This window comes from Oncorhynchus masou, chromosome 28, assembly GCF_036934945.1.
Source record: "Oncorhynchus masou masou isolate Uvic2021 chromosome 28, UVic_Omas_1.1, whole genome shotgun sequence".
Classification (NCBI taxonomy): domain Eukaryota; kingdom Metazoa; phylum Chordata; class Actinopteri; order Salmoniformes; family Salmonidae; genus Oncorhynchus; species Oncorhynchus masou.
The window spans coordinates 77,657,377-77,684,327 of NC_088239.1; the positions used below are offsets into that span (position 1 = coordinate 77,657,377).

General features: G+C 42.3%; 1 protein-coding gene across 1 annotated transcript; it reads right to left on the bottom strand.

The window, feature by feature from the left end:
* Positions 1-19,929: 19,929 nt before the first annotated feature.
* LOC135517066 (serine/threonine-protein kinase PLK2-like) lies at positions 19,930-25,276 on the bottom strand. The gene is made up of 12 exons (XM_064941089.1): positions 25,052-25,276; positions 24,633-24,740; positions 24,426-24,542; positions 24,118-24,247; positions 23,530-23,783; positions 23,132-23,269; positions 22,735-22,885; positions 22,193-22,432; positions 21,899-21,979; positions 21,576-21,735; positions 21,119-21,359; positions 19,930-20,763 (listed from the first exon to the last, which is right to left on the bottom strand). Exons 1-12 carry the CDS (start codon positions 25,229-25,231, stop codon positions 20,572-20,574), a joined length of 1,992 nt encoding a protein of 663 aa, XP_064797161.1. The 5' UTR covers positions 25,232-25,276; the 3' UTR covers positions 19,930-20,571.
* Positions 25,277-26,951: the final 1,675 nt, after the last annotated feature.

Consider the following 26,951-nt stretch of genomic DNA (forward strand, 5'->3'; position numbering starts at 1 on the left):
TCTGTGTGTGTGTGTGTGCGTGTGTATGCTTGTGTCTGTGTGTTTCAATCTGTCTGTGTGCGTGTGTACGCTTGTGTCTGTGTGTTTCAATCTGTCTGTGTGTGCTAGTATAATATTTTTACACGATACCTTGTACCCTCTGCTTCCTTCACTAACAATCTATCTCAAGCCCTGTTAATACCTGGTTCTAACTTGTGTCCTTTGTCCTGATCTTGTCCACATTCTGATTCTGTGTAGGTGCAGATCATTGTACACACAGACTTCCTACATACTTATTCTCATATCTGTAGATAATCTTATCACTACAACAGGAATCAAATCAAATCAAAGTTTATTTGTCTTGTGCGCCGAATACAACAACCTTACAGTGAAATGCTTACTTACAGGCTCTAACCAATAGTGCAAAAAAGGTATTGGGTGAACAATATGTAAGTAAAGAAATAAAAAACAACAGTAAAAAGACAGTGAAAAACAGTAGCGAGGCTATAAAAGTAGCGAGAACACATACAGACACCGATTAGTCAGGCTGATTGAGGTAGTATGTACATGTAGATATGGTTAAAGTGACTATGCATATATGATGAACAGAGAGTAGCAGTAGCGTAAATAGGAGGTGGTGGGTGGCGGGACACAATGCAGATAGCCTGGTTAGCCAATGTGCAGGTGCACTTGGTCGGTCCAATTGAGGTAGTATGTACATGAATGTATAATTAAAATGACTATGCATATATGATAAACAGAGAGTAGCCGCAGCGTAAAAGAGGGGTTGGGGGGGGGACACAATGCAAATAGTCTGGGTAGCCATTTGATTATCTGTTCAGGAGTCTTATGGCTTGGGGGTAGAAACTGATGAGAAGCCTTTTTCTCCTATACTTTCCACTCCAGTATCGCTTGCCATGCAGTAGTAGAGAGAACACTCTATGGCTGGGGTCTTTGACAATTTTAAGGGCCTTCCTCTGACACCGCCTGGTGTAGAGGTCCTGGATGGCAGACAGCTGTAGAACCTTTTGAGGATCTCAGGACCAAGGCCAAATCTTGAAAGGGAATAGGCTTTGTCGTGCCCTCTTCACGACTGTCTTGGTGTGTTTGGACCATTCTAGTTTGTTGGTGATGTGGACACCAAGGAACTTGAAGCTCTCAACCTGCTCCACTACAGCCCCGTCGATGAGAATGGGGCTTGCTCAGTCCTCCTTTTCCTGTAGTCCACAATGATCTCCTTAGTCTTGGTTACGTTGAGGGCTAGGTTGTTATTCTGGCACCACCCGGCCAGGTCTCTGACCTCCTCCCTATAGGCTGTCTCGTCGTTGTCGGTGATCAGGCCTACCACTGTTGTGTCGTCTGCGAACTTAATGATGGTGTTGGAGTCGTGCCTGGCCATGCAGTCGTGGGTGAACAGGGAGTACAGGAGGCGACTGAGCACACACCCTTGGGGAGCTCCAGTGTTGAGGATCAGCCTGGCAGATGTGTTGCTACCTACCCTCCCCACCTGGGGACAGCCCATCAGGAAGTCCAGGATCCAGTTGCAGAGGGAGGTGTTTAGTCCCAGGATCCTTAGCTTAGTGATGAGCTTTAAGGGTACTATGGTGTTGAACACTGAGCTGTAGTCAATGAATAGCATTCTCACATAGGTATTCCTCTTGTCCAGATGGGATAGGGCAGTGTGGAGTGTGATGGCGATTAAATCGTTTGTGGATCTATTGGGGTGGTAAAGTGGGTCTAGGTTGTCAGGTAAGGCAGAGGTGATATGATCCTTAACTAGCCTCTCAAAGCACTTAATGAAGACAGAAGTGAGTGCTATGGGGCAATAGTCATTTAGTTCAGTTACTTTTGCTTTATTGATACAGGAACAATCTTGAAGCAAGTGGGGACAGCAGACTGGGATATGGAGGAGATTGAATATGTCCGTAAACACTCCAGCCAGCTGGTATGCGCATGCTCTGATGATGCGGCTAGGGATGCCGTCTGATCCGGCAGTCTTGCGAGGTTTAACACGCCTAAATGTCTTACTAACGTCAGCCACAGAGAAGGAGAGCCCACAGTCATTGGTAGCAGGTCGCATCGGTGGCACTGTGTTATCCTCAAAGCGGGCGAAGAAGGTGTTTAGCTTGTCCGGAAGCAAGACGTCAGTGTTCGCAACGTGGCTGGTTTTCCCTTTGAGGTACGTGATTGTCGGTAGACCCTGCCACATATGTCTCATGTCTGAGCCGTTTAATTGTGACTCCACTCAGTTTCTGTACTGACGTTTTTCCGATTTGATTGCCTTACGGAGGGAATAACTACACCGTTTGTATTCGGCCATATTCCCAGTCACCTTTCTGTGGTTAAATGCGATTGTTTGCGCTTTCTGTCTTGCACGAATGCTGCCATCTATCCATGGTTTCTGGTTTGGGTAGGTTTTAATAGTCGCAGTGTGTACAACATCTCCTATACACTTTCTGATGAACTCAGTCACTGTATCTGTGTATTCGTCAATGTTATTCTCAGAGGCTACCCGGGACATATCCCAGTCCTTGTGATCAAAACAATCTTGAAGCATGGATTCCGATTGGTCAGACCAGCGTTGAATAGACCCTAGCATGGGTACTGAGTTTCAGCCTATAGGAAGGGAGGAGCAAAATGGAGTCGTGATTAGATTTACCGAAGGGAGGGCGGGGGAGGGCCTTATAGGCATTTTGAAAAGTTGAGTAGCAGTGGTCCAATGTTTAACCAGAGCGAGTACTACAGTCAATGTGTTGGTAGAACTTCGGTAGCGGTTTCCTTAAATTTGCTTTGTTATAATCCCCAGCTACAATAAATGCGGCCTCAGGATACGTGGTTTATAATTTGCATAAAGTCCAGTGTAGAGAGCTGTCGTGGTATCGACTTGATGGGGAATATACACGGCTGTGACTATAACCAAAGAGAATTCTCTTAGGAGGTAATACAGTCGGCATTTGATTGTGAGGTATTCTCGGTGCGGTGAACCAAAGGACTTGAGTTTCTGTATGTCATCACAATCACACCATGAGTAGTTAATCATGAAACATACACCGCCACCTTTTTTCTTCCCAGAGAGTTCTTTATTCCTGTCTGCGCGATGTACTAAGAACCCAGCTGGCTGTATGGACAGGGACATTATAACCCCAGTATGTTACATTCCCTGATCCAATTCGGGAATGTTGTATTCCTGGTTGTAATGCTGGTGAGTTACTGCCACTCTGATATCCAAAAGGTATTTCCGGCTGTAAGTAATAACACAAAAAAATCCTGGCATAATAATGTAACAAATAACACACAAAAAAAATGCTGCAAAGTTGCTTGGGAGCTAGAAGCAGAGCTGCCCTATCTGTCAGCGCCATCAGTCTCCATCTGGTAATTATAACTAGTTAAATCAGCCATGAATCGTCTTGTGAAAGCTTGTTGTACGCAACAGGAAGCGGCAATTGAATGCATTTATTTTATTGTTTCTAGTCTGTCTGATTATGGGTAACAGGGTTGACAAATTATTCTCGACCGCTCAGTTTTACACTGCAAAACACCAGAAAATGGCCAAAAAGTAGAATCATCTCACCTGCTTTTACACTATGACTTGACTATTAGATAATCAATGTTTCTTTTGAAATCAATATTTTAAAAGGAATAGTTTCAATATATTTTTAAAATGAGTGTTCAGTTCACGTAACAGAGTTGACCTTAAAATGAGGGACAGAAGTAAATGATTCACTAAATCACGTTAAAAAAATAACCTTCAGAAGTAACTGTCAAAGCAATGAAATAACTAAGGCTTTACAATGATGGCGAAAAGGATTTGGGGGAGTTAGTGGGTTCAAATATTCCTAAGAGTCACAGAGGTTGCCCAGCAGGACATGTCAAAATGCTGAATTAATTCGCCATGTGGTCTATATTAAAGGGCACTTCATTTCATATAACAGGCTTTTTAAATCCAATATTGGTGCAGAACTTCTACTTAACATATCAAAGGGACATATCAAAGGGATGCAAAATACCCACATTTTGTGGAACAACTTCTGCCCGCTGGACGTAGGCTGCAATATAATGTATGTTTGTAATCATTTAAATGCATTTAAATGCATGTTAGTGCTTTTGGTATGTGGCTTTGTTTTAGTGCTCTTAGGCCTGCAATGAGACGGATTGTCATGTGTTATGTTGTGTTCTGTGATTGGAGGTTGAGTTCCTACTCTGCCAGTTCTGCAGTCTTAATGACACTGACATAAGTGCATGTGATGCCAAACTGCCTACTAAAGTTTCATTGTTCAGCCAGTCACCATTTCATTATGATATGATTTGTCCAATGTTGTGTATTTGCCATACATTTTAATAATTTTATTTATTAACAAATGCATGTTGGAATATATTTATACAATACATTTTAAAATATATTGATAAACACATGCGAAAATGCATTCTAAAATAATCTATTTTGAAATAGATTGAATAATAGGTTTTGATGAATTTTACATATTTTTTATATATACTTTTTAAATACTGTTGGAATGTATTTAAAATGTAGGAAACGTATGGCTTCACTCCACAACCAATGGTAATCCAAAAACATATGTTCCCACAACTTCCAAGGAACCAAATGTGCTAGCTGGGCTCTCTCCTAATGACTCTGCGTGAATGTTTGCATTTTACCAGGCCTATCTGCTTGTTTTCTTTTACTTTCAATTGTAAGAGGTCTGTGGCTTATTTGCCTTATCTACTGACGGTCACGCTGTTTCTATTTCTGTAACCCTCTGAATGACACACATCCTACCTTTTAGAGGTAAGCTGAAAAACATCTCTTTGAGAAAGGGAATAGTTGCACGCCAAAAAAAACTATTTTTTGTTGTTGTTGTTTAGTGTTGTTGCTGCAGGGTTCTCACACAAGCTGATTCAAAAACATGTTGTCATGCCACTTTAGAATTAGTTGTCACATGGTTGTTATCATTGTAACAGGGTTTATGTCGGGGTAGTGTCAGGACATTTCAGATAAAGACTCACTATCTACTTTAGAGGTCCACTATGGCAGATCATTTCAAGTTGTTAAGCATCTCTATTTCTCACTATTCTCTGTCCTTCTATCTGTTCTCTGTCTTTTTCCCTCCCTCCCCCGCTTCCTCACTCTTCCTATGAAGTGCACTTGGTCAAACAATCCATTTCCTACCACAAGTTTTTGCAGCAGGGCATGCTTTATTTGACCACGGATATAATTTGAACAGGACCCATTGTGAAACATGAATCGCTTCTTGGATACTTTTGAATACATGAATAGCTCAATGCAAATTATCGGCCTGCTACTTCTATCACCTTAGTTAACCCATTGGCTCTACGTTTGCTGACCTCGGTTTGATCTTCAATGTTTGAGGCCTTGGGATGAATCCCAAACGGCACCCTGTTCCCTATGTACTACGTTTGACCAGAACCCTATGGCCCCTTTGGATCGTAACCCAAGTCTTCAGTTCTCATCAGAGGCAGGTCTGTGGTCATTAACCAGATCAATGTGTGACTGAACACACACTTTAAAAAAGCTCTGGCGATCAATACACCGTATACACAGAGATTAAAGGCTTGGGCACTGAGGCCTTGGCCGTGGACTCAGGGTGTTGATAAAATTATCACAGGCCTTAACTTTCTGATTACACAGAAGGGTTCTTTGAAAGGGTTGGTAGCTGTTTACATTGTGGTTTAAAAAAATGTTTTAACATGATTTTTGAGTCACTCCATTGCTTTTTGACTTCAAGGTCAAATGAATTACACTTGTCTTTGATTCTACCTTTAATTTCATAAGTTCCAGAATCATGCCCTCTATTAAACAAACATTATCTGTTAGAATATGTTATAAATCAATTCATTATAAATGTGATATTTTAGAGAAACACAGTTCTCTAAACAAAAACACATTGTGAATACTAACATGAAGTAATGGCGTCATTACATTGTGACACCTTCACTACGACGTCATCTCAACCAGCTTTGCCCACAGCGTAAGCCTTCTTCGACTGTATTCTAACACAGCCAAGCTTTACTCACCAAGCAGGAGCCCTACATAAACACGTCTCTCACCCACAGTCAGCTTCTCAGTTCCATCCGGACTCTGTGTGACATTCTCCCTCTCTGTCAGACGTGGGGGGATGCAAATTTCCGCATGCCAGCTTTAGTCGCTCAGCTGCAGTCTACCACAGTCTCTGTTACTTACTGTCAGTGAGCATCCTCCTTGTGACGCGGGTAATCTTAGGCCGAGCGTTAAAAGACCCATTCTTTCTTTCAATGTGTTATTTGGCTCATTGAAAACATTATAATCACGAGAAATTACTTTTAATTTAGGGAGGGTTAAATTACAGGACTGGTACAACAACTAAATATTGTACATTTAGTATAGAGTTTGATCTATAGCAATAGGCCTAATGATGTTAAAGCTGAGTGTTCTACAATAGTACATACTGTATGTAATCCTTTCCCTGATGTTGGTGTGTAGACACACAATGGAGGGCTAGCTAATGCTTTTGTGCAGGTTCTGGATAACAAAGTGTAATTTGTTTAGAAAGGAGTACCACAAGGTACTATTCAAAGGCCTGCTCTCTTCACCATTTATATAAATGACAGCTGTGAATAAGTATAAACTCCACATATACCGATGACAATGTTGTATATTCATCATGCATCCATTAACCTAAGATGTATGTTCCCACAGAGCTCTTAAAGGGATAGTTCACCCAAATTACAAAATGGCATATTGGTTTCATTACCCTGTAAGCAGTCTATAGACAAGGTATGACAGTAATCCATGCTTTGGTTTGTGGCACAAATCCCATTCAAATAATGCGGCTGATTTGAGTAATTTCCGCGCATCATCTTCAAATCATCTATAAGTGAGTTTGTTGGGCTTCACAATCAATTTGAGATACTTTAGGATGATTAGGACATGATGCTCAAAACATGCTACAACGCAAGCATGTGGAAACAGTGCCAGGGAAACTGAACCAAAGCATGAATTGCTGTCATTCCTTGTCTATAGACTGTATACAGGGTAAGGAAACCAATTTGTCATATTGTAACTTGGGTGAACTGTCCTTTTAACTATCCAGCAGGATTTTTACATAGTGCTTTAAAACCTTGATAAAACTGCATTGCAGCTGTGTTGTGAAAATGTAATTTGTTAACCAGTTTGTCACGTGGATATGTAATGTAGTCTAGAAAGCTTCCCTCCTCGGTAACAGGAAGCATACCAGTGCTTAGCAGGTCCGGGTGAGAATGAATTAGTGTTTTATGTTCAGTGACAGTTCATACAGTACAGCTAGGGGGACATATACCGTAGAATCTAAATTATTACAATTTCCGAGTTACTATTTTCTGTGAGAGCTGATGCATTCAAAGGTTAAACACGAAGTTTAACAGTGTTAAATAGTTCTGATGGTAATTAAGGGTTCAAATGGGTTCACTGATACAGTACAAATATGGGCACATCAACAAAATATAAAGCTTACCAATGAATGACTAATTACTTTCGGTGAGAACTGATGTTATTATGCATTCGCACTGTAAGCTAGGCCTTGTGATCCTTTCACTCCTCGGATAACCGCTGCCACTATTTATATGATTCATGGCATTTAGCGCAAGAACTCCCAATCCCTCTGTAAATGTTACATTAGTTAAACAAGGGTGGTGTCAGAGCTGAGTGTGCAGGATCTCGTGAGAGACACATGCTGCATCCTGCCCACAACAGTGTGGAATGCAACGGTGCGTAGTTAGTGGATGAATTTGAACGTGAATAAATGTGTCAATTCTGATTCAAAGCTTCCCCATATGGATCAATTACTCAATCAAGCTAAAAAAATATATACATTTTCACTTGGATCGTAGACCTGCAATGATAGAGATTTGCAATGATGTGTGTGTGTGTCCATTAAAATGAACTATGACCTATATCTCCAAATGTTTTTGAAAAACTTGTGATATGTGATACAATGTTGTTAGCAGTAGAACCACTCCCAATGCCACCTACATACGGTGTTTAGAACTTGTTATAGAAGTTGTTTGGAGTTCGGGGACTCCATCCATACTTTCTGTTTCTGCGTTTCCCTTTGGCGGTCACACGTCTGCCCTCTCCTCCTCTCCTCCTGTCCCCACTTTGACGAATGCCCTGTGACTTCATTAAGGTGGTGAAATGTGAGGCTAGATAGAGTTTGAGTGGAGCCCTTTTCAACCAGGGTGCAGCCGCCGGAAATAAACAGAACTTTGTATTTGTTCTCAACCACAATGTTTGCTCCCTTCCTCTCTCTGCTTATCAAGGGTGTTACCAAGGTGTTGCAAGGTGTTCTTTTGGGGACACAGCCAAAATCAATACTCTGTTGCTCTGCGTTGATAATTACGTTGTGTGCTATGTCTGAGACAATAACAACAGATGAGAATGATGAAGAGATAGTCAATGCTATAATAGAGATTTTGCAACTGCCATGCAACTGAAATCTCGCTTCTTGTGACGGGGGCCGGCCGCCCAACAACCTGCCCGCTTGACCCTATCCCCTCCTCTCTTCTCCAAACCATTTCCGGAGACCTTCTCCCTTACCTCACCTCGCTCATCAACTCATCCCTGACCGCTGGCTAAGTCCCTTCCGTCTTCAAGAGAGCGAGAGTTGCACCCCTTCTGAAAAAACCTACACTCGATCCCTCCGATGTCAACAACTACAGACCAGTATCCCTTCATTCTTTTCTCTCCAAAACTCTTGAACGTGCCGTCCTTGGCCAGCTCTCCCGCTATCTCTCTCAGAATGACCTTCTTGATCCAAATCAGTCAGGTTTCAAGACTAGTCATTCAACTGAGACTGCTCTTCTCTGTATCACGGAGGCACTCCGCACTGCTAAAGCTAACTCTCTCTCCTCTGCTCTCATCCTTCTAGACCTATCGGATGCCTTCGATACTGTGAACCATCAGATCCTCCTCTCCACCCTCTCCGAGTTGGGCATCTCCGGCGCGGCCCACGCTTGGATTGCGTCCTACCTGACAGGTCGCTCCTACCAGGTGGCGTGGCGAGAATCTGTCTCCTCGCCACGCGCTCTCACCACTGGTGTCCCCCAGGGCTCTGTTCTAGGCCCTCTCCTATTCTCGCTATACACCAAGTCACTTGGCTCTGTCATAACCTCACATGGTCTCTCCTATCATTGCTATGCAGACGACACACAATTAATCTTCTCCTTTCCCCTTTCTGATGACCAGGTGGCGAATCGCATCTCTGCATGTCTGGCAGACATATCAGTGTGGATGACGGATCACCTCCTCAAGCTGAACCTCGGCAAGACGGAGCTGCTCTTCCTCCCGGGGAAGGACTGCCCGTTCCATGATCTCGCCATCACGGTTGACAACTCCATTGTGTCCTCCTCCCAGAGCGCTAAGAACCTTGGCGTGATCCTGGACAACACCCTGTCGTTCTCAACTAACATCAAGGCGGTGGCCCGTTCCTGTAGGTTCATGCTCTACAACATCCGCAGAGTACGACCCTGCCTCACACAGGAAGCGGCGCAGGTCCTAATCCAGGCACTTGTCATCTCCCGTCTGGATTACTGCAACTCGCTGTTGGCTGGGCTCCCTGCCTGTGCCATTAAACCCCTACAACTCATCCAGAACGCCGCAGCCCGTCTAGTGTTCAACCTTCCCAAGTTCTCTCACGTCACCCCGCTCCTCCGCTCTCTCCACTGGCTTCCAGTTGAAGCTCGCATCCGCTACAAGACCTTGGTGCTTGCCTACGGAGCTGTGAGGGGAACGGCACCGCAGTACCTCCAGGCTCTGATCAGGCCCTACACCCAAACAAGGGCACTGCGTTCATCCACCTCTGGCCTGCTCGCCTCCCTACCACTGAGGAAGTACAGTTCCCGCTCAGCCCAGTCAAAACTGTTCGCTGCTCTGGCCCCCCAATGGTGGAACAAACTCCCTCACGACGCCAGGACAGCGGAGTCAATCACCACCTTCCGGAGACACCTGAAACCCCACCTCTTTAAGGAATACCTAGGATAGGATAAAGTAATCCTTCTCACCCCCCCTTAAATGATTTAGATGCACTATTGTAAAGTGGCTGTTCCACTGGATGTCATAAGGTGAATTCACCAATTTGTAAGTCGCTCTGGATAAGAGCGTCTGCCAAATGACTTAAATGTAATGTAAATGTAATCATTCTATCAGAGATCAAATTAATCCTTGCCAACAATTATCTTTAATGATCATATTATACTTATTGCCTTGTAGATATAAAACCAAACATACATCATCATGATTGGCTGCAATGGCGGATGAACCTATGGATAGGTTCACATTAGGTGATTTAGATGGAACAATATGTCAACGTCTGCTGATGCACCCATGTTACACACTTCTAACAGATTTAGGATCTTCATTTGACCAGTTTCTCACAGCAGGAAAATAATCCTGCAGCAACAGGAAATGTGAATTATTGAGTGGATTATAATTAATGGACGTTTTTGTAGGGGTTGATATATTTTATTTACGGCAAATCAAGTCCTGCAATAACATGGCGATCAAATTTAGATCCTACATGTTCCACAGCTCAGTTCAATGGGTTCCAATTGAACCAACAGGTAGCCTAGTGGTTAGAGTGTTGTGCCAGTAACCGAAAGGTTGCTGGATTGATTCCCTGAGCTGACAAGGTAAAAATATGTTGAACTACCCCTGAGCAAGGCGGTTAACCCACTGTTCCTTGGTTGATGAAGATGTGGTTGGGTTAAAATTCAGATGGGTTGGGTTAAATGTGGCAGACACATTTCAGATACAAATTAAAAGCTGGTGTCCATTGGTACACACACTACTCAGGGAGAGAGAGGCATCGGTATCCCCCTTTCCATGTTCAAAGGGGACCTCACGGGTCCCCAATGTAAAGGAGTGTGTCTTCTTAAGGAAAATATTTTTTAACTTCATTAAATCTGCTGGGTTTGAGAGATGCAAATTAAAAGCCGACGTCCATTGGTACGAGAGAGAGAGAGAGAGAGAGAGAGAGAGAGAGAGAGAGAGAGAGAGAGAGAGAGAGAGAGAGAGAGAGAGAGAGAGAGAGAGAGAGAGAGAGAGAGAGAGAGAGAGAGATATCCCATAAACCACAAAGTCCTGTGCAACGCAGTGCAGGGCAAGACGCCCAGTCAAGCCCATTGTTTCTGCAACAAAGTTTCCGGTTCCATCCATTGCGGAGCAGAGTGCTAGAGTGGCAAATCCGGACATTCCATTAGCTGGCTCAGACATATGGTTGTTCTGTACACAACCAGAGCAATACTTACAGTGTCTATCTATTCACTCACACCCCTTTACTTTTTCCACATTTTGTTGTGTTACATTCTGATTTAAAATGGATTAAAAATGTTGTGTCACACAATACTCTATAATGTCAAAGTTGAATTATGTTTTTTGAAAAGCTGAAATGTCTTGAATCAATACGCTTTTAACCTCTTCGTTACGGCAAACCTAAATAAGTTCAGGAGTAAAACTTTTCTTAACAAGACATAGGTTGCATGGATTCTTTCTGTGTGCAATAGTGTTTAACATGATTTTTGAATGACTATCTCATCTCTGTACCCCACACATACAATTATCTGTAAGGTCCCTCAGCCGAACAATGAATTTCAAAACACAGATTCAACCACAAATACCAGGGAGGTTTTCCAAGGCCTCGCAAAGGCACCTATTGGTAGATTGGTCAACAAAAAACCCCACAGAGAATGAATATCCCTTTGAGCATGGTGAAGTCATTAATTACACATTGGATGGTGTATCAATACACCCAGTCACTACAAATATACAGGTGTCCTTCCTAACTCAGTTGCCAGAGAGGAAGGAAACTGCTCAGTGATTAGTTACAGAGTCTAGTAGCTGTAATAGAAGAAAACTGAGGATGGATCAACGACATTGTAGTTACTAAACAATACTAACCTAAATGACAGAGTGAAAAGAAGAAAGCCTGTAAAGAATTAAAATATTCCAAAACATGGATCCTGTTTGCAATAAGGCACTAAAGTAAAGCAGCTGAAAATGTGGCAAAGAAATTCACTTTAAATCAAATAAAATGTTATTGGTCACATATGCATATTTAGCAGATGTTATTGTGGGCATAGCGAAATGCTTGTAAATGCTTTATGTCCTGAATACCAAGTATTATGTTTGGGGAAAATCCAACACAACACATCACTAAGTACCACTCTTCATATTTTCTAGCGTTGTGGTGGCTGCATCACGCATGGGTATACTTGTCATCTGCAAGGACTAGGGATTTAGATTTTCTTTAAAAATAAACGGAATAGAGCTAAGCACAGGCAAAATCCTAGAGGAAAACCTGGTTCAGTCTGCTTTCCATGAGACACAGTGAGACAAATGTACCTTTCAGCAGGACAATTACCTAAGACACAAGGCCAAATATACAGTGGAGTTGGTTACCAAGACAACATTGAATGTTCCTGTATGACCTAGTTACATTTTGACTTAAATTGACTTGAAAATCAATGACAAGACTTGAAAATGGCTGTCTAGCAATGATCAAAAACTAACTGAGAGCTTGAAGAATTAAAAAAATAATAATATGCAAATATTGTACAATTCATGTTCGCAAAGCTTTTCGAGATTTACCCAGAAAGATTCACTGCTGCAATCGCTGCCAAAAGTGATTCTAACATGTATTGACTCAGGGGTGTGAATACTTATGTAAATGAGCTATTTCTGTATTTCATTTTAAATAAATTTGCAAAACTTTCTTAAAACACGTTTTCACTTTGTCATTATGGGACATTATGTTCAAATTGATGAGAAGAAACATCTATTTAATCCATTTTGAATTCAGGCTCTAACACAACAAAATGTGGAATAAGTCAAGAGGTATGAATACTTTCTGAAGGCAATGTATGAGCCTTTAAAGGTCCATAACTCAGCAAAACCAATAAATACCCTATGTGAGCGTTTGTCCTTTATTCTGCAAATGTCAAGTAACTTAATGACAGCATTAAGAAAGAAAGATGAAGACAGAAAGCGGCAAGACGTGTTCTGGAATGTTCTGTAAGGGTGCGGCATCAGTATCAGTTAAAAGGAAGTGCTATTTACCTCTGTGTGCCAAACAACATGATTGGGCAGGTCAGGGTGTTCCAGGTATGCAGTCAAGTATCAGTCTGATTTCTGTACAATACCTAGAGTCTTTCAGCCATGGGAAATGCCTAGATCATTTCAGAGTTATTCTAAGTCGGATTTCTGTACAGTTTAGCATTTTGTATTTTGATATTTATTAGGATCCCCAATTTGCTGCTGCTGAGGCAATGGCTACTCTTCCTGGAGTCCAAACAGGAAACAACATAACAAATCAAATAAATAATATAAATAAATACACACACATTTACATTGAAATTTAGCCATTCAGCAGACACTCCCATCAAAAGTGACATAATAATACAATGAAAAATACAATAAAAAAAGGTTCAACATTTCTGTGTGGCTCTTCACAGTCCCCATCCTGCCATAGGGTGGTATTTTTATGGTTTTTAAATCTGGTTTTATAGCTAGCTTGAGTTACCTGGGTTACCAGAGAGTTCCATGTAGTCATGACACTATTTAACACTGTCTGTTTCCCAGCCTCTGTTCTGGATCTGGGGACTGTCATACCGATGAGTGTACAAACTGAGTGTCAGTTCATTTCTCATCATCTAAGCATTATGCAATGCTTTTGCAAGAGCACTGATCGGATAGAAGGACTTGTTAAAGTCAAAGTGTTTAGAACTGAAGGGAAATACTGTAAACGCCTCATCCATTGTCAGCCTTTTTAGTGGGTATGTTCTTAACTCTAAGGTGGCTTTCTCTCCTCATCTCCTTTCCTTCATGTGAACTGTCCTAATTGAACTAGACAGGCGATAATTCTTTCACATGTCCTGTCCCCTCAGGTTAGTACAGATGAAGGTTAGGAGACAAGGAGAAGAAGACACTTAGACTATTGAGAGGCACCCCATTGAAATGAACCCAATAGCAATAGCATATCATTCCGCATTCCAATCAACTGATGTCAGTCACTGTTTCATCACTGTTTACTGTAAGGTTTCATTGTACTATGGAATCCATGAAAGGCTTGTGTATCATCCCATATCCTGAATTACAAACAACAACAAAAAGACATGCAGGAATGATCCCTCTAGTCATTCAGAAAGGCGTCCAAAGTGAATGTGTCTTGGCAGTTGGCGGAAGAGAGTGACTTATTGTAACTGCATCGGTCCAAAACTGAAGCAGGAAGTATTGGAACACTAGTGTAGCTATGCCAGATATAATTTGACACAGTTTATGATAAACTTATCTTGATCCACAATCCTTTCCTTGACCTTTCTGATCCAGAGATATCGGCATGCATGTACAGCACTGAATGCTCTTCTAATGTATCCAAGTACACCCACATAGCAGTCAAAAGAAAAGCATAGCATAGCAAATGTCTATTCAAACACAAAACAATTATACGATGATAAAGGACTAAACACAAACAATAGCATACAGTAGGCTATTCAGTCTGATGTAATGGGGCTATGGAGTATGGTGTCCATATTAGGACAGCCTCGGCATTGACACCGTAACGGAGGGCCTAATGGGACATCATTGAGAGACAGTTCACAGGCCAGGGTCACTCTGAAAGTTGAAGGATAGTCAGAATAGAGAGATGCATTGCTATGTACAGTACACTCAGGCGTGAGTTATAACATAATAGTCAGACTTGGTTGCCGAGTCCGTCCGTCCGTCCGTCCGTCTATATGGATTTTAGGACATAGGGGTAGACTCCATGATGCTTGCTGTTTGTATATAGGATATGATAGAAGATTATGGCCTTGGCTGGCAGATGGACATGTTTTGTAAGATTGTGTGAGTCATGGACTTCAGATGGTGTTCGCTCCTTTGTGATGGCAGGGAATTGGGAAGTTATATATCTTATAACTTGTCCTTGTGGTAAAAATGATGTGGTTAAAAAGAAGCGCGAATGAAAAGTGTGAATCTCGTAGCGCCATTCGGTGTAAAAACTCACCGTGCCCAGTTGCGGCCCACTTTTTGGAAGCAAAGCACTCGATTTCGTCTCTACGTTATATCGGCATCGAACATGTCACCCTCCCTAGCTCCCTTCAGTCTCAACGTAAACTTTGATCTGAAGCCATTCTTGTGATTGTTGTGATTTTCCTATTCATTGTAAATGTTTGTAGGCTTATGTAGCCACACTGTATCTATGATGGCATGCTCTCATTCATGTTTTTTGTATGTTCTATTTATATCTGAAAATTAACCAATGATATCAGGCCACACCCGGCCATGATTACAGACACATGTGTGTGTCCTTTGACACTATATAAACTAGTGACCCGCAGTGTTTGTCATTGTACCCTGATGAAGACTACTTTTCTGTCAGAACGTTGGTTATTAGGTTATTCAATTATTGCATCTGCGCTCCTAGAGTGTGCAGCTCTCCTTTTCTTTTTCAAGGGAATTGGAATGAATCCATATCCTCTGGACCCATCTCTTTCTGATTCTCAATTTTTTTCTCTCATTTACATAAGAGTTGGCACACTTGGATGGATTGCCATTTTGGGCTCATCTGTGGAAAGCTGAGACTCTCACAAGACTCATCTGAAGATCCCAGCTACCAGTTTTTTTTTAATTAATGGAAGTACTAGAGATGGAGATAAAGTAGTTTAGTGTCTAAAATAATAGGATAAATACACGTTAAAAACAACAATCTTTCCTATATCTCTCAGATATAGGACAGACACTTCAGAACAAACGTCCTTCAGTTTTTTATTTGGACCGTTGTTCCATGTAATGAATCTGTTCTTCAATGTGTTTCTTTTGAATAATAGCAGTAATGCCAAATTCAATGTTTCATTAAATAAGTTATGTATATATATTTTTTTTATATACCTTAAGAGGTCTTAAAAATCAAATAGCTAAATGCTTCTTGGTATGACCATCTTAAAGCAATTTCAATTGTTAGCTTAAAAGGTCCTCCCCTAGAGGATTACGGCTTGATACAAACAAATGTATTGTACAGAGATAACACTGTAACTGCCGCATATCTGACATTTCGCTAAAACACTCACATAATTGTCTCATGAAAGTGACTTCAAAGCGTGAACTCCTTGTGGACTAACACTTCCTTGGACTCCAGGGAGAGTAGATGCTGCTTTTGCAAAAGCTAATGGAGATCTAAATAAATAAACAAATAAATAAACACGTTCAGTAGGCCTACATCTTCTTCAACCACCCAGGTTCAGTAGGCCTACATCTTCTTCAACCACCCAGGTTCAGTAGGCCTACATCTTCTTCAACCACCCAGGTTCAGTAGGCCTGCATCTTCTTCAACCACCCAGGGTCAGTAGGCCTACATCTTCTTCAACCACCCAGGGTCAGTAGGCCTACATCTTCTTCAACCACCCAGGTTCAGTAGGCCTACATCTTCTTCAACCACCCAGGTTCAGTATGCCTAAATCTTCTTCAACCGCCCAGGTTCAGTAGGCCTACATCTTCTTCAACCACCCAGGTTCAGTAGGCCTACATCTTCTTCAACCACCCAGGTTCAGTAGGCCTACATCTTCTTCAACCACCCAGGTTCAGTAGGCCTACATCTTCTTCAACCACCCAGGTTCAGTATGCCTAAATCTTCTTCAACCGCCCAGGTTCAGTAGGCCTACATCTTCTTCAACCACCCAGGTTCAGTAGGCCTACATCTTCTTCAACCACCCAGGTTCAGTAGACCTACATCTTCTTCAACCACCCAGGGTCAGTAGGCCTACATCTTCTTCAACCACCCAGGTTCAGTAGACCTACATCTTCTTCAACCACCCAGGTTCAGTAGGCCTACATCTTCTTCAACCACCCAGGTTCAGTAGACCTACATCTTCTTCAACCACCCAGGTTCAGTAGGCCTACATCTTCTTCAACCACCCAGGTTCAGTAGGCCTACATCTTCTTCAACCACCCAGGTTCAGTAGGCCTACATCTTCTTCAACCACCCAGGTTCAGTAGGCCTACATCTTCTTCAACCACCCAGGTTCAGTAGGCCTACATCTTCTTCAACCACCCAGGTTCAGTAGACCTACATCTTCTTCAACCACCCAGGGTCAGTAGGCCTACATCTTCTTCAACCACCCAGGTTCAGTAGACCTACATCTTCTTCAACCACCCAGGTAATGACAGCTATTCAATAAGGTAGAGGTTGTTCCATGTATCAGGCATTGCAGGCTGTTCTTCTGTCAGTTTCTCTGAGGTCTTCCATGGCCCTTGGGCTTCAATCTGCTGCTCCCATGTCAAAAGTAGAGACTGATTTCTAGGAGCAGCACACTACTCTGAAAAAATGGAGACCCTTATCTGAAGTGATGAAATGGCTCATACTAAGAACAGGTAATGATCGACAGATCAGAAGACAAGGTAAGACCAGACAAGGGAAGAAAGTTTTTTAGTTGACCAATGGGATCAAGGTTCATCAAATTGAATAACTACTGGGTGTTAGCCAATTGTGATGCCTGGAAGCAGCTCTAGTCAAGACAACACCACTAATATAATGCATTTGACAGAATGGTGTGATACAACGGAAATGTTTGTCTGCACAAAAATGTTTACACAACCATTGTTTAACTCTTTTTGTCAGAAAAGGTCTCTGCTCTAAATCAGTTGTACAACTTCAGTGTGTATGGGCTCAATTGTGGATTTATAAATGTGCTTCATCGCTCGTGCCTCATCTTCACTCACTGTAGTAGGAGAAAACAAGTATGGCATGAACTGTTAATGACAAAAAGTGATTGAAAGCATCTTGAAAAAACGATGGCATCACACTGGAAGGAGATAGAGATACATGCCATGACCTACACAGAGCAGGCAAAGCAGAACAGAGTATTATCTCAGAAAGCACCCTATCAAAATGTAATTCCCTGACTATTATTCTGCAGAGATGCACACAGAGGGCCAACAACATGAAACAGTAAATATCACTTATTTTGTTAATTCATTCTAATTAGATCATCTGGATCCTTAGTCATTTTGGACAAAGTGGCCTGGATTTCACACAAACAGACAAGATGGATTGGAGACTCCTGTCGTCCCTTCTGTTCGACCACACAGCCTCCTGGCCTCAGTGTTTTCTTCCCGGGAACATCTCCATCAAAACCAAGTGAAGAATTGCCAACTGAAATTGCTTTTCGAAAGAGAAACATGTTCTCAAGGAGAGAAAAAAAGTTCAGTTGACATGGAACCAACTGACATAATTTCCCTCGCAAATTCCATTACTTGTCTTGTTGCTCTGGTTTACTTTCACGCTCATGTAATGTCCTTTTGTATACCAACGAAGGTTTAGCCGTACGTTCAGCTCTGGCAGGCCTCAGAGTTATGTAACCATCGTTGGTACAGTCTCTGCAGCAAGAGCCTTTTCTTCAATTCCACTTAATATCCCTCCATAACAGTCCTTCACAGTGGAGGACTCTACTCCATAAATCTCTCTTTGTATAGTGTGAAGGCTTCCAATGGCAAACAGAACTCTGTACTTGTCAAACTGTACATCTAACCTGGTGACAGTAGGTTGCACAACTCGACACCACTCTGCCATCGAAGCAACCAACTATAACAACTTTGTTTTAGCCAAAGTTTTGTTTTATCCAACGGTCTATTGTCACAGAAGTGACATTATGTATCTCTTTTAACACCATGCTTCCAATTATCAACCTTCACTCTATAACATCTCTGTTTCATCCAACGGTCTGTATATTGACACATGCGCCGTTTCATTATGTCTTGTAGTTTGCGTTTAGTTAAATGGGTTGGTGGGAACAGCAACCAAACCTGGTCTTCACACCCTCTGCTCTGAGTGAAGACAGGATATCCTCTGACACTTAGTGCACCGCTGTTTCCTTTCAGCAATTTCACTCGGTATGTATGCTATGGCGGAGCCTGTCCAAGCTAAATGATTAATGGGGTTGAAACGGCTAACGATGGTGCAGCGGCTGCGGAATCCAGGTCTCAAGAAAAATAATTGAGCTGAAAAGACATCCAGGGTTTCTTTTCTAAAAGACTTCTACAATGACACGTCTCTCATGAGAAATGCTATTATTGCTGCTCGGCAACACATTGGTCCAACATGTCAAACAAAAGCACTTACCTTGCTAACAGTGCTTAACGTCGGCCATTTGAGTTTGATGTACAAAACCAGAAACACATTGGTAAAGAGAATCATGAATTTTGGATTTCATTTGACTTCATAACCTTTTCAAGTTGCCAGTGAAAAACAGAGTTGTGTTTCTAATAATAAAATCCCCCTTGAAGCAAGTCAAGAAGCCTTGCTGATACTTTGTCTTTAAAAAAAGAACAGAGAATTTAACTTCAAGGCAGTGTGGATAAGTCCCCGTGGATTGAGTATGTGTGCTAAGTGGAGAACGGCTGGTTGGAAATAGCTAAATAAATGCAAGTGTAGAACCACATACTGCAGAAAGCTTTATATACTGGTATATTGTGAGCAATAGCTACTGAGGTTGAATGCATTGTACAGCTAGCTAATGTGTGTAGGCTATATGGAGAGAGTAAGACATATATATCTCAAGGTCCTGACAGAAAATATGAATCATGAGTGGATGTTTGACTAGTAGGCCTAACCCAGTCAAGTCATAGGCATGTGATCATTTAATTGGTCTGGATATAGAGTAGTCATAAAAACATACTATGTAAAAATATATATTTTTTTAGATGACCTGACACTATTGAAGTTTGCCATTTTCTGCTATTGAGTTCTGTATGGAGGCTGCACATCCAAATTGGGTTTAGACTAGCTTAATGAACACATGCTTGCATATAATTAAATGGGACTACAAACAATAACTAATTCCCTTGGTTGGTAACCACAATATTTTATATGGACATACTCTAAATTGTTAAATCATAGAGGACTGAGGGAGAGTAAAGACAGAACTATGAGCGCAACATCATTATGATTTAATGAAAATCATGACATTTAAAACAGCAGTCACAAAATATATACAAAGAGGGTTTGTTTATTAAATAAATACTGCACCATGTAATAAATTAATCTAGTCATGTACACTATGTGAAATGGCATTGGTCCAGAAGGTCCTCTGGCTTTCTCTACCTTTGATGTCACAGTAGGGCATAGTTGTAGCCACGCCATTGGCTTAGCAAAAGACTACCTGGCTAGAAGCCAACTCCCCACCTAGTGTTGTGGAATGTTTTCACAGTAACACGTTTCCTCCTCTGCCCTGCAGAGAGCTACTCAATTCAACCCCACCCTGTTGAAGCCTCGCCTTAACCAAAACACCTAACTCCGCAACCACACAAAAAGATTGTCCTTTAAAAAAAACATTAGCGTTTCAGTTCCTTTTTGCAATGTATCGTCTGGATCCAGCCCAGCATTGTCCATCTCCTCTTACCAGCCTTTTCTCTTTGCTTTCCATGAAGGGATGCGTTCTTTGTACCTCCATTCCATCCATGCTGCCACAGACTTCCCACCACAACAGAGCCACGTCAATTAACAAGTTCTCCCGTTAAACCTTGACCTCTCACGCAAACACCAAAGCCCCCAAAATGGCTGCAGCCTTGGTTCTTCAGTTGCACCTCTGCAGCAGCATGTTGAGTGCGTACTCCATGCGACTGCACAGGTCAGCGCTGCAGCCGGCCGTTAGGAGGGTGCTCAGGCGCATGTTGGTGGAGATGCGCTCCTCGTTGATGTAGGTGAGCAGGTACTCATCATTCTGTCTGCATAGGAGGATCTTGGTGTGGTCATGGTAGAAGTTCACCTGCAAGGGAGGGGAGGGAGGTTAGGAGAAGTACCAACTAAGCAAGGATTGTCACATGGGAGTGAGAATATGTAGACGGTCTGTGGTGAGACGTGTGCCTAGCAGTCTAGTCAGATTAGAGATTTGTTTTGAGAGGTGTGCGCGCTTGCACTTGTGAAAGCGAGGAGTTTGCGTGTGAGAAAGTGTGGCTGGATATGTTTCAATATATTCTCATTTGGTTTTTCCATATCAGGGAGTTTGTCCCCCACTTTCAAGAAGCACAGTCAAATGGGTTAATCTAAAATGTCTCCCTACTCATTTTAGAGAACAGTCATCTAGAAATAAGACCATAAGCGATATAGCTGTGCAGCTGTACCTGGAAGGTGCCGTCGTTAAAGAGCATCATGAGGGCCCGGTCTGACTTCAGCCACTGCAGCAGGTAGAGCCTGGGGGCCCTGGGGTCTGTCACATTGGGCAAGTCTCCACCATCCATAAGGTTCTCCTCCATGTAATGGGCAAAGTATTTCAAAATGGTGACCTGGCCTATGAATGGCTCTGGAGCCTCGCAGGTGGAGAAGACAGAACAATGGCCCAGCTCGGCATAGTAGTGAACGGTCCTGGAGAAAACACCATTTGGGAAAACAGTTAGTGAGGGATACCAATGGCATGATAACACCTTATGTGAGAATGGAATGGCTAAATAATAGCAAAGCCTAGGGATCGACCAGGCCAAACATGTCCTTTTTTTCTACCTAATGGAATTGGCCATCCTATTCTCCAATGCATTAGTAAGATCTGGAGCCAAACTTCACAGACAGGGTGGCACTACTCACCTCTTATCTGCCAGCAGACTCATGTGTGTGCCATTGTTGAAGAGGACTCCCACGGTGTGGTCCGACAGCTGGTAGCCAAAGCCATACTTGTTGGAGTAGTCCACCCATTTGGTCACCCACTGGAAGCTGCTGCCCAGATTCTCTTTGGGAAGGTCAGCCGCTAGGGGGAGGGGAAACATTAACTCAATACTATACCACAGAATTGAGAAAATCTCTTAATTTCTTGTATGGTTTCATTTTAATTACATGTTTAGGTTGCCACGGTGATAGAAATGTATTTGATTTATATCTTCATTCAGTTCATTGTTGTGTTTATTAAATACCTTCCGGCATATTCTCCAGACACCCTTTCAGCACCCGGGCCACGGTGTCTGCTACACTGCCCATGGTACTGTCCTCAAGACCTGCAGACCAATCAAAAAATATCAAAGACCATTCTCTATGTTTACATTTGGTTTCAAAAACATCCTACTGAACTAGGAATCCTATCTCCGTTTTCTAAAAAGAAGACTGCACAATGATTGTCTCAAATGTAACTGGCACACTTTAAAATCCACTCATACTTAAAAAAAGATAAATCTAACTTTACACAAAGCCAAGTCTAGCTCTGCACTTACATTCACTACTGCAGCTGCCCAGGGTGCCTCTGACAATCAAACGGATTGTGTCCCTCAGCTGCTGCTTGTTGGTGCCGTTGACCCCTTCCTTGACAGAGGCTGCTGGCCTGGCCACGGTGGGGGCCACAGGGGGCTTGCTGCTGTTCTCAGATGCCGATCTGGAGAGAGGCTGGCTGATAGACGTCTTCCTCAGGTCATTCCGCAGCCTGGTGAGCTCCTCTTCCTCTTTGGCCATTCTATCTGTGTGCAGAAGAAAAAATGGCGGTTAGAAAATGGTTTCAAATTTAACTAAGATGGCCACTACGTAGGTAAGATCAGTATTGTTTTTAACCAACTTTTTATTTTTTGGCATTTGTAAGGTTACTTTGATACATGTATGCAGATGTATTGGAGCAAGTAGACCCAAGTTCCATTGCAATTTATTGAGAATGTGAAAGTTATATCATCCCCCTTCTTACTACTCAAATACCCTTTCAATACTTAACATTTCACTAGGATAATAAGCACACACAGACAGGGAGTACCTTTAAAGTACTACTTACTCAAAGTCCCCAAGTACTTGGCTTTGTCCTTCTTGCCCCCTCCGAACAGGGCGGCCGCAGCCTTCTTGAAGAAGCTCTTGGCAGGGCTGGTGTGGTGGAGGTCTGGAGCCGTGTGGCAGCAGCTGGCCGACAGCTTGTCTGGAGTGAACCCCTGGGAGACACAAAGAAAGGGAATGGAAGTTAGCCTGATGTCGAGGTAGCCCAGGGACCAAGTATGGATTGATCTCTACCTAAATATGGGTAGAAAGGAGGTGTGCTTCTGGGGATAAGTGTTGAGTATGCATGAACAGCCTCCCACAGAGACCGACAGCCTCCCACAGAGACCGACAGCCTCCCACAGAGACCGACAGCCTCCCACAGAGACCGACAGCCTCCCCCTTCCAAACATGAAACACACCTGGGTGAAGAAGTCGTGTCTGAGGATGTCTTCCAGGTGTGGTCTGTCTGCAGGGCTCTTGGCCAGCATCCTGCTGATCAGCTGTTTGGCCTGGGTCGTCAGGGAGGAGGGCAGCGTGTAGCGTGCCTTGTGTTCACACAATCACAACCAATAAATTGTAGCTGCCTGCACTCACTCAAGATGGTCCAAAGAAACATGAGTTGAATAGCTAAACTCAAACTTCAACAGCTGAATCCTAACATGAGAAGAATGTGCATAACCTAAACTTATAGTACAATTCTGAAATCTGACTGACAAATGCCAGGATTAACCCAAGTAGCCTCCAACATATCTAGTTAAATAAAGGTGAAATACACTAACATTTCAGGTTAGGACTCAAACACTTAGGGAATTCAGACATGAATCTGAATGAAGCAAGAGGCTCTATTGAGGTGACTGTGAACATGGAAGTATCCAAAGCAAACGTACATGACGCATCCCAGGGCCCAGATGTCCGACTCACAGCCGTGGCCCTGCTTGTTGAGCACCTCAGGGGACAGGTAGTTGGGCGTGCCACATATCGTCCTCCTTCGGTTCTCAACGGGCTCCAGCTTGGCAGCCAGGCCAAAGTCCCCTACCTTCAGGTCCATAGACTCATTGATGAAGAAATTGCCTACGGGGAGGGGGGGGGGGTTAGTGACTTTGGTCATGACAATGAAGACATAACCTCAGAGGGGGAAATATACAAGAGGCAGTCTGTCTAATGAACTTGGCAACACACATCTTATAAAAAGAGCAACATTCAGCAAGATAGAAGGATTATTCATTTAAAGCTGTGTTAAGTCAGAAGTCAATGAGTACAAATGTTCTATCAATGACCTGAAGGATGTGCCATTGTCCTAAAACACTACAGAAATGGTGAGCATCCATTTGTTTGCTTAATGGTGAAACAAAAACAATATTTCACCCAATGATCCAACAGAGACTGGTGTGAGTAGCCAACCTACCCAGTTTCAGGTCTCTGTGCAGGATCTCCTGTTCGTGGAGGTACCTCAACCCGGAGACGATCTGTCGGAGGTAGTATCTCACCTCAGGCTCTGTCAGTACTTTCCGAGCCTTCAGGATGTGGGCCAGTGACTGCAAGGTAAACAAAGGAAGTGGTTAAAAAGATGTCACCTCTGTTGAAACCAAGGAAGAAGGCAGCAAAGTCAACAAAATCTTATTAATTAAAGGCACAACATTTTGCAACAGAAAATGAAAATTAGCATTTGTTAATTGACCACTTCAGTAAAGGTTAGGGGAGGGTTTAACTCACTCGTCGACTGCAGTATTCCAAGAGAATGTAGATGTTGTCTTTGTCCTCAAAGTGGTGGTAGAAGTGCACAATGTGCTTATGGTGGAGAATTCTGTGCAGCTCAATCTCTCTGTCAATCTGTTGAGGAATTCAAATTGCCTATGGTCAAATTACAAGCGCACACACACGACATGCGCCACAATCAATAAAATAAAGCATTGCGCATACCTTTTCCCTTTGGTGCGGCTTGGAGACCCGCGTGTGTGGAATGATCTTTGCAGCATACACTTTGCCTGATGCCAAATCTGTGAATTCATAACATTTGGCAAATCCTCCCTATGGACAGAGAAGTGTCAGATCGGTAAATCAACAAACATGTACTGAAAATGGACCAGCGGATCAATGTAGCCTGACGCTCAATATCTCACAGCCATTGGTGTAATTGCATGGACCCACATCGAAACAGTTTCTACACCAATAATGTGATAAATATAATATTATCAATCAAAATGGCTTGCAATAGGCTACTGCAAATGATAACATGCACAATGTACAACTTTTTTTCCCTGGACAATATTGGAACTGTATATTTTTTTTAAAGACTCAGCCAGGTAGAATTCCTAACCAATCTGTTGAAATGAATTTACCTTGCCCAGAACTTTTCCTCGGCAATAGCATTTCCCCTTTGTTGGATCCGTAATAATCCGTGACAACTCTTGTGTGGCTTGAATTTGCTCCTCTGACTTCTTCCTCTTGATCTCGGAGGGCTTGTTCACCGAGTGTTCACACATGGTGGGTTGGTGAGCGATACTCCTGAGTATATCCATGTCTACTCTATAGTGAGAGAGACTTGCTGTATTTGATGTGGAACGCTGAACAGTCGCTCCGAGCTTTATAAAGGAGTGTCCGCCCCTAACAATCGACGTCACACAGTATGGCTCTCCGCCGAGGGGGTGAAGTGTGATATGACCATGTTCAACAAATCGGTGTTGAAGAACGCACGCAACAACACCTCTGCCTAGCAAACTCGTAGGTATAATATCCATACTGTGAGACAAGCTGCTCCATATGAAAATACACATATGCGCTTTCCTTACTTACAACAACAAAAAATAAAGCAAATCATAGCGTTCCTAATATAATGTTCGTTAAATATGTAAAAAAATAAATATATATATATATATAATATCAGAACATCTTGGGTACAATCCTATCTCTAGTTAACAAACTGAAACGTTTATAAATTCAATTCAAGGGGCTTTATTGGCATGGGAAACATGTGTTAACATTGCCAAAGCAAGTGAGGTAGATAATATATACAAAAGTGAAATAAACATTTAAAAAAATATCACCACCTTCAGATGATGATAAATGATGGTGCCAAATAAGAGACCGAGATGTTCGGCTACTATAGTCCCTAATAAATAAAACACTTATACGGATTACAACAAAACCCCACCTTTTCGTTAGCATATGTGTATTCAATAGGAACCCTTCTGATTGTTTGGAGGGGTGAGGACGCCACCCAGTGGAACTCAACGGGTCTTCCATACATATTGTGAGCCTCGTTATGATGATGATCAGTGTGAAAAGAAGACAGATAGAGGCCTAGACAATATTTATTTTTTAATTATTGCTCAGCCAAATTACAATATGACAATCAGTTGTATATCAGGTTTACATAATTTCACACAAATAAAATATTCTACTGTTTGATCACAAAACATTAATAAATACCATGTTTTTCTATTATTTAAAACGTACTGTCTTAATATAATAATATATCTTATGTCTTTCTACTACAACCCACCTCCCACCTGCATTGGTCAGTGTGTGAAGATAAATACACTGTATAATAGCTAGTGGCATGACACCACGTGACAAACCTATATGCAGGAGGTGTGTGACAGTTTCACACTTTTTCTTTTTCATACCAAATCCAGAGGTGGTTGGTTGAAAGGGAAGTAGCTATATAAGACAATTAGAAACTCCAGTCGTCTCGCTTTACTGTCGAAGTAATCTACTGCAAGGTAAGACGCATTTAACTGTTCTATAATCTTGTTACTATTGTAGTAGTACCATACTATCACTGTATTGTTACAGTGGGTTAACATGATCCACTTTGCTACGGTAGCTTTTACGTTTGTGCGTTGAAATCTATATATTTAAGACCTGATCACTGGAAGGGAGTGGCAGGTAACCTAGAGGTTAAAAGCTTTGGGCCAGTAACTGAAAGGTTGCTGGTTCAAATCCCTGAGCTGTCTAGATTAAAAACATGCCGATGTGCCCACCCTAACTGCTCTGGATAAGAGTGATTGGTAAAATGTAGATGTATCCTTATCGAAGTCCTGAAAATATAAATATATGACATTTAGCAGACACTTTTATCCAAAGCAAATTACAGTCATGTGTGCATACACTCTTTTTATGTATGGGTGGCCCTGGGAATCAAACCCACAACCCTGACGGTGCCAGCGCCATGCTCTACCAACTGAGCCATACAGGACCACCCCAATTTAAATCCTGAGAACTAGAAACATACATATT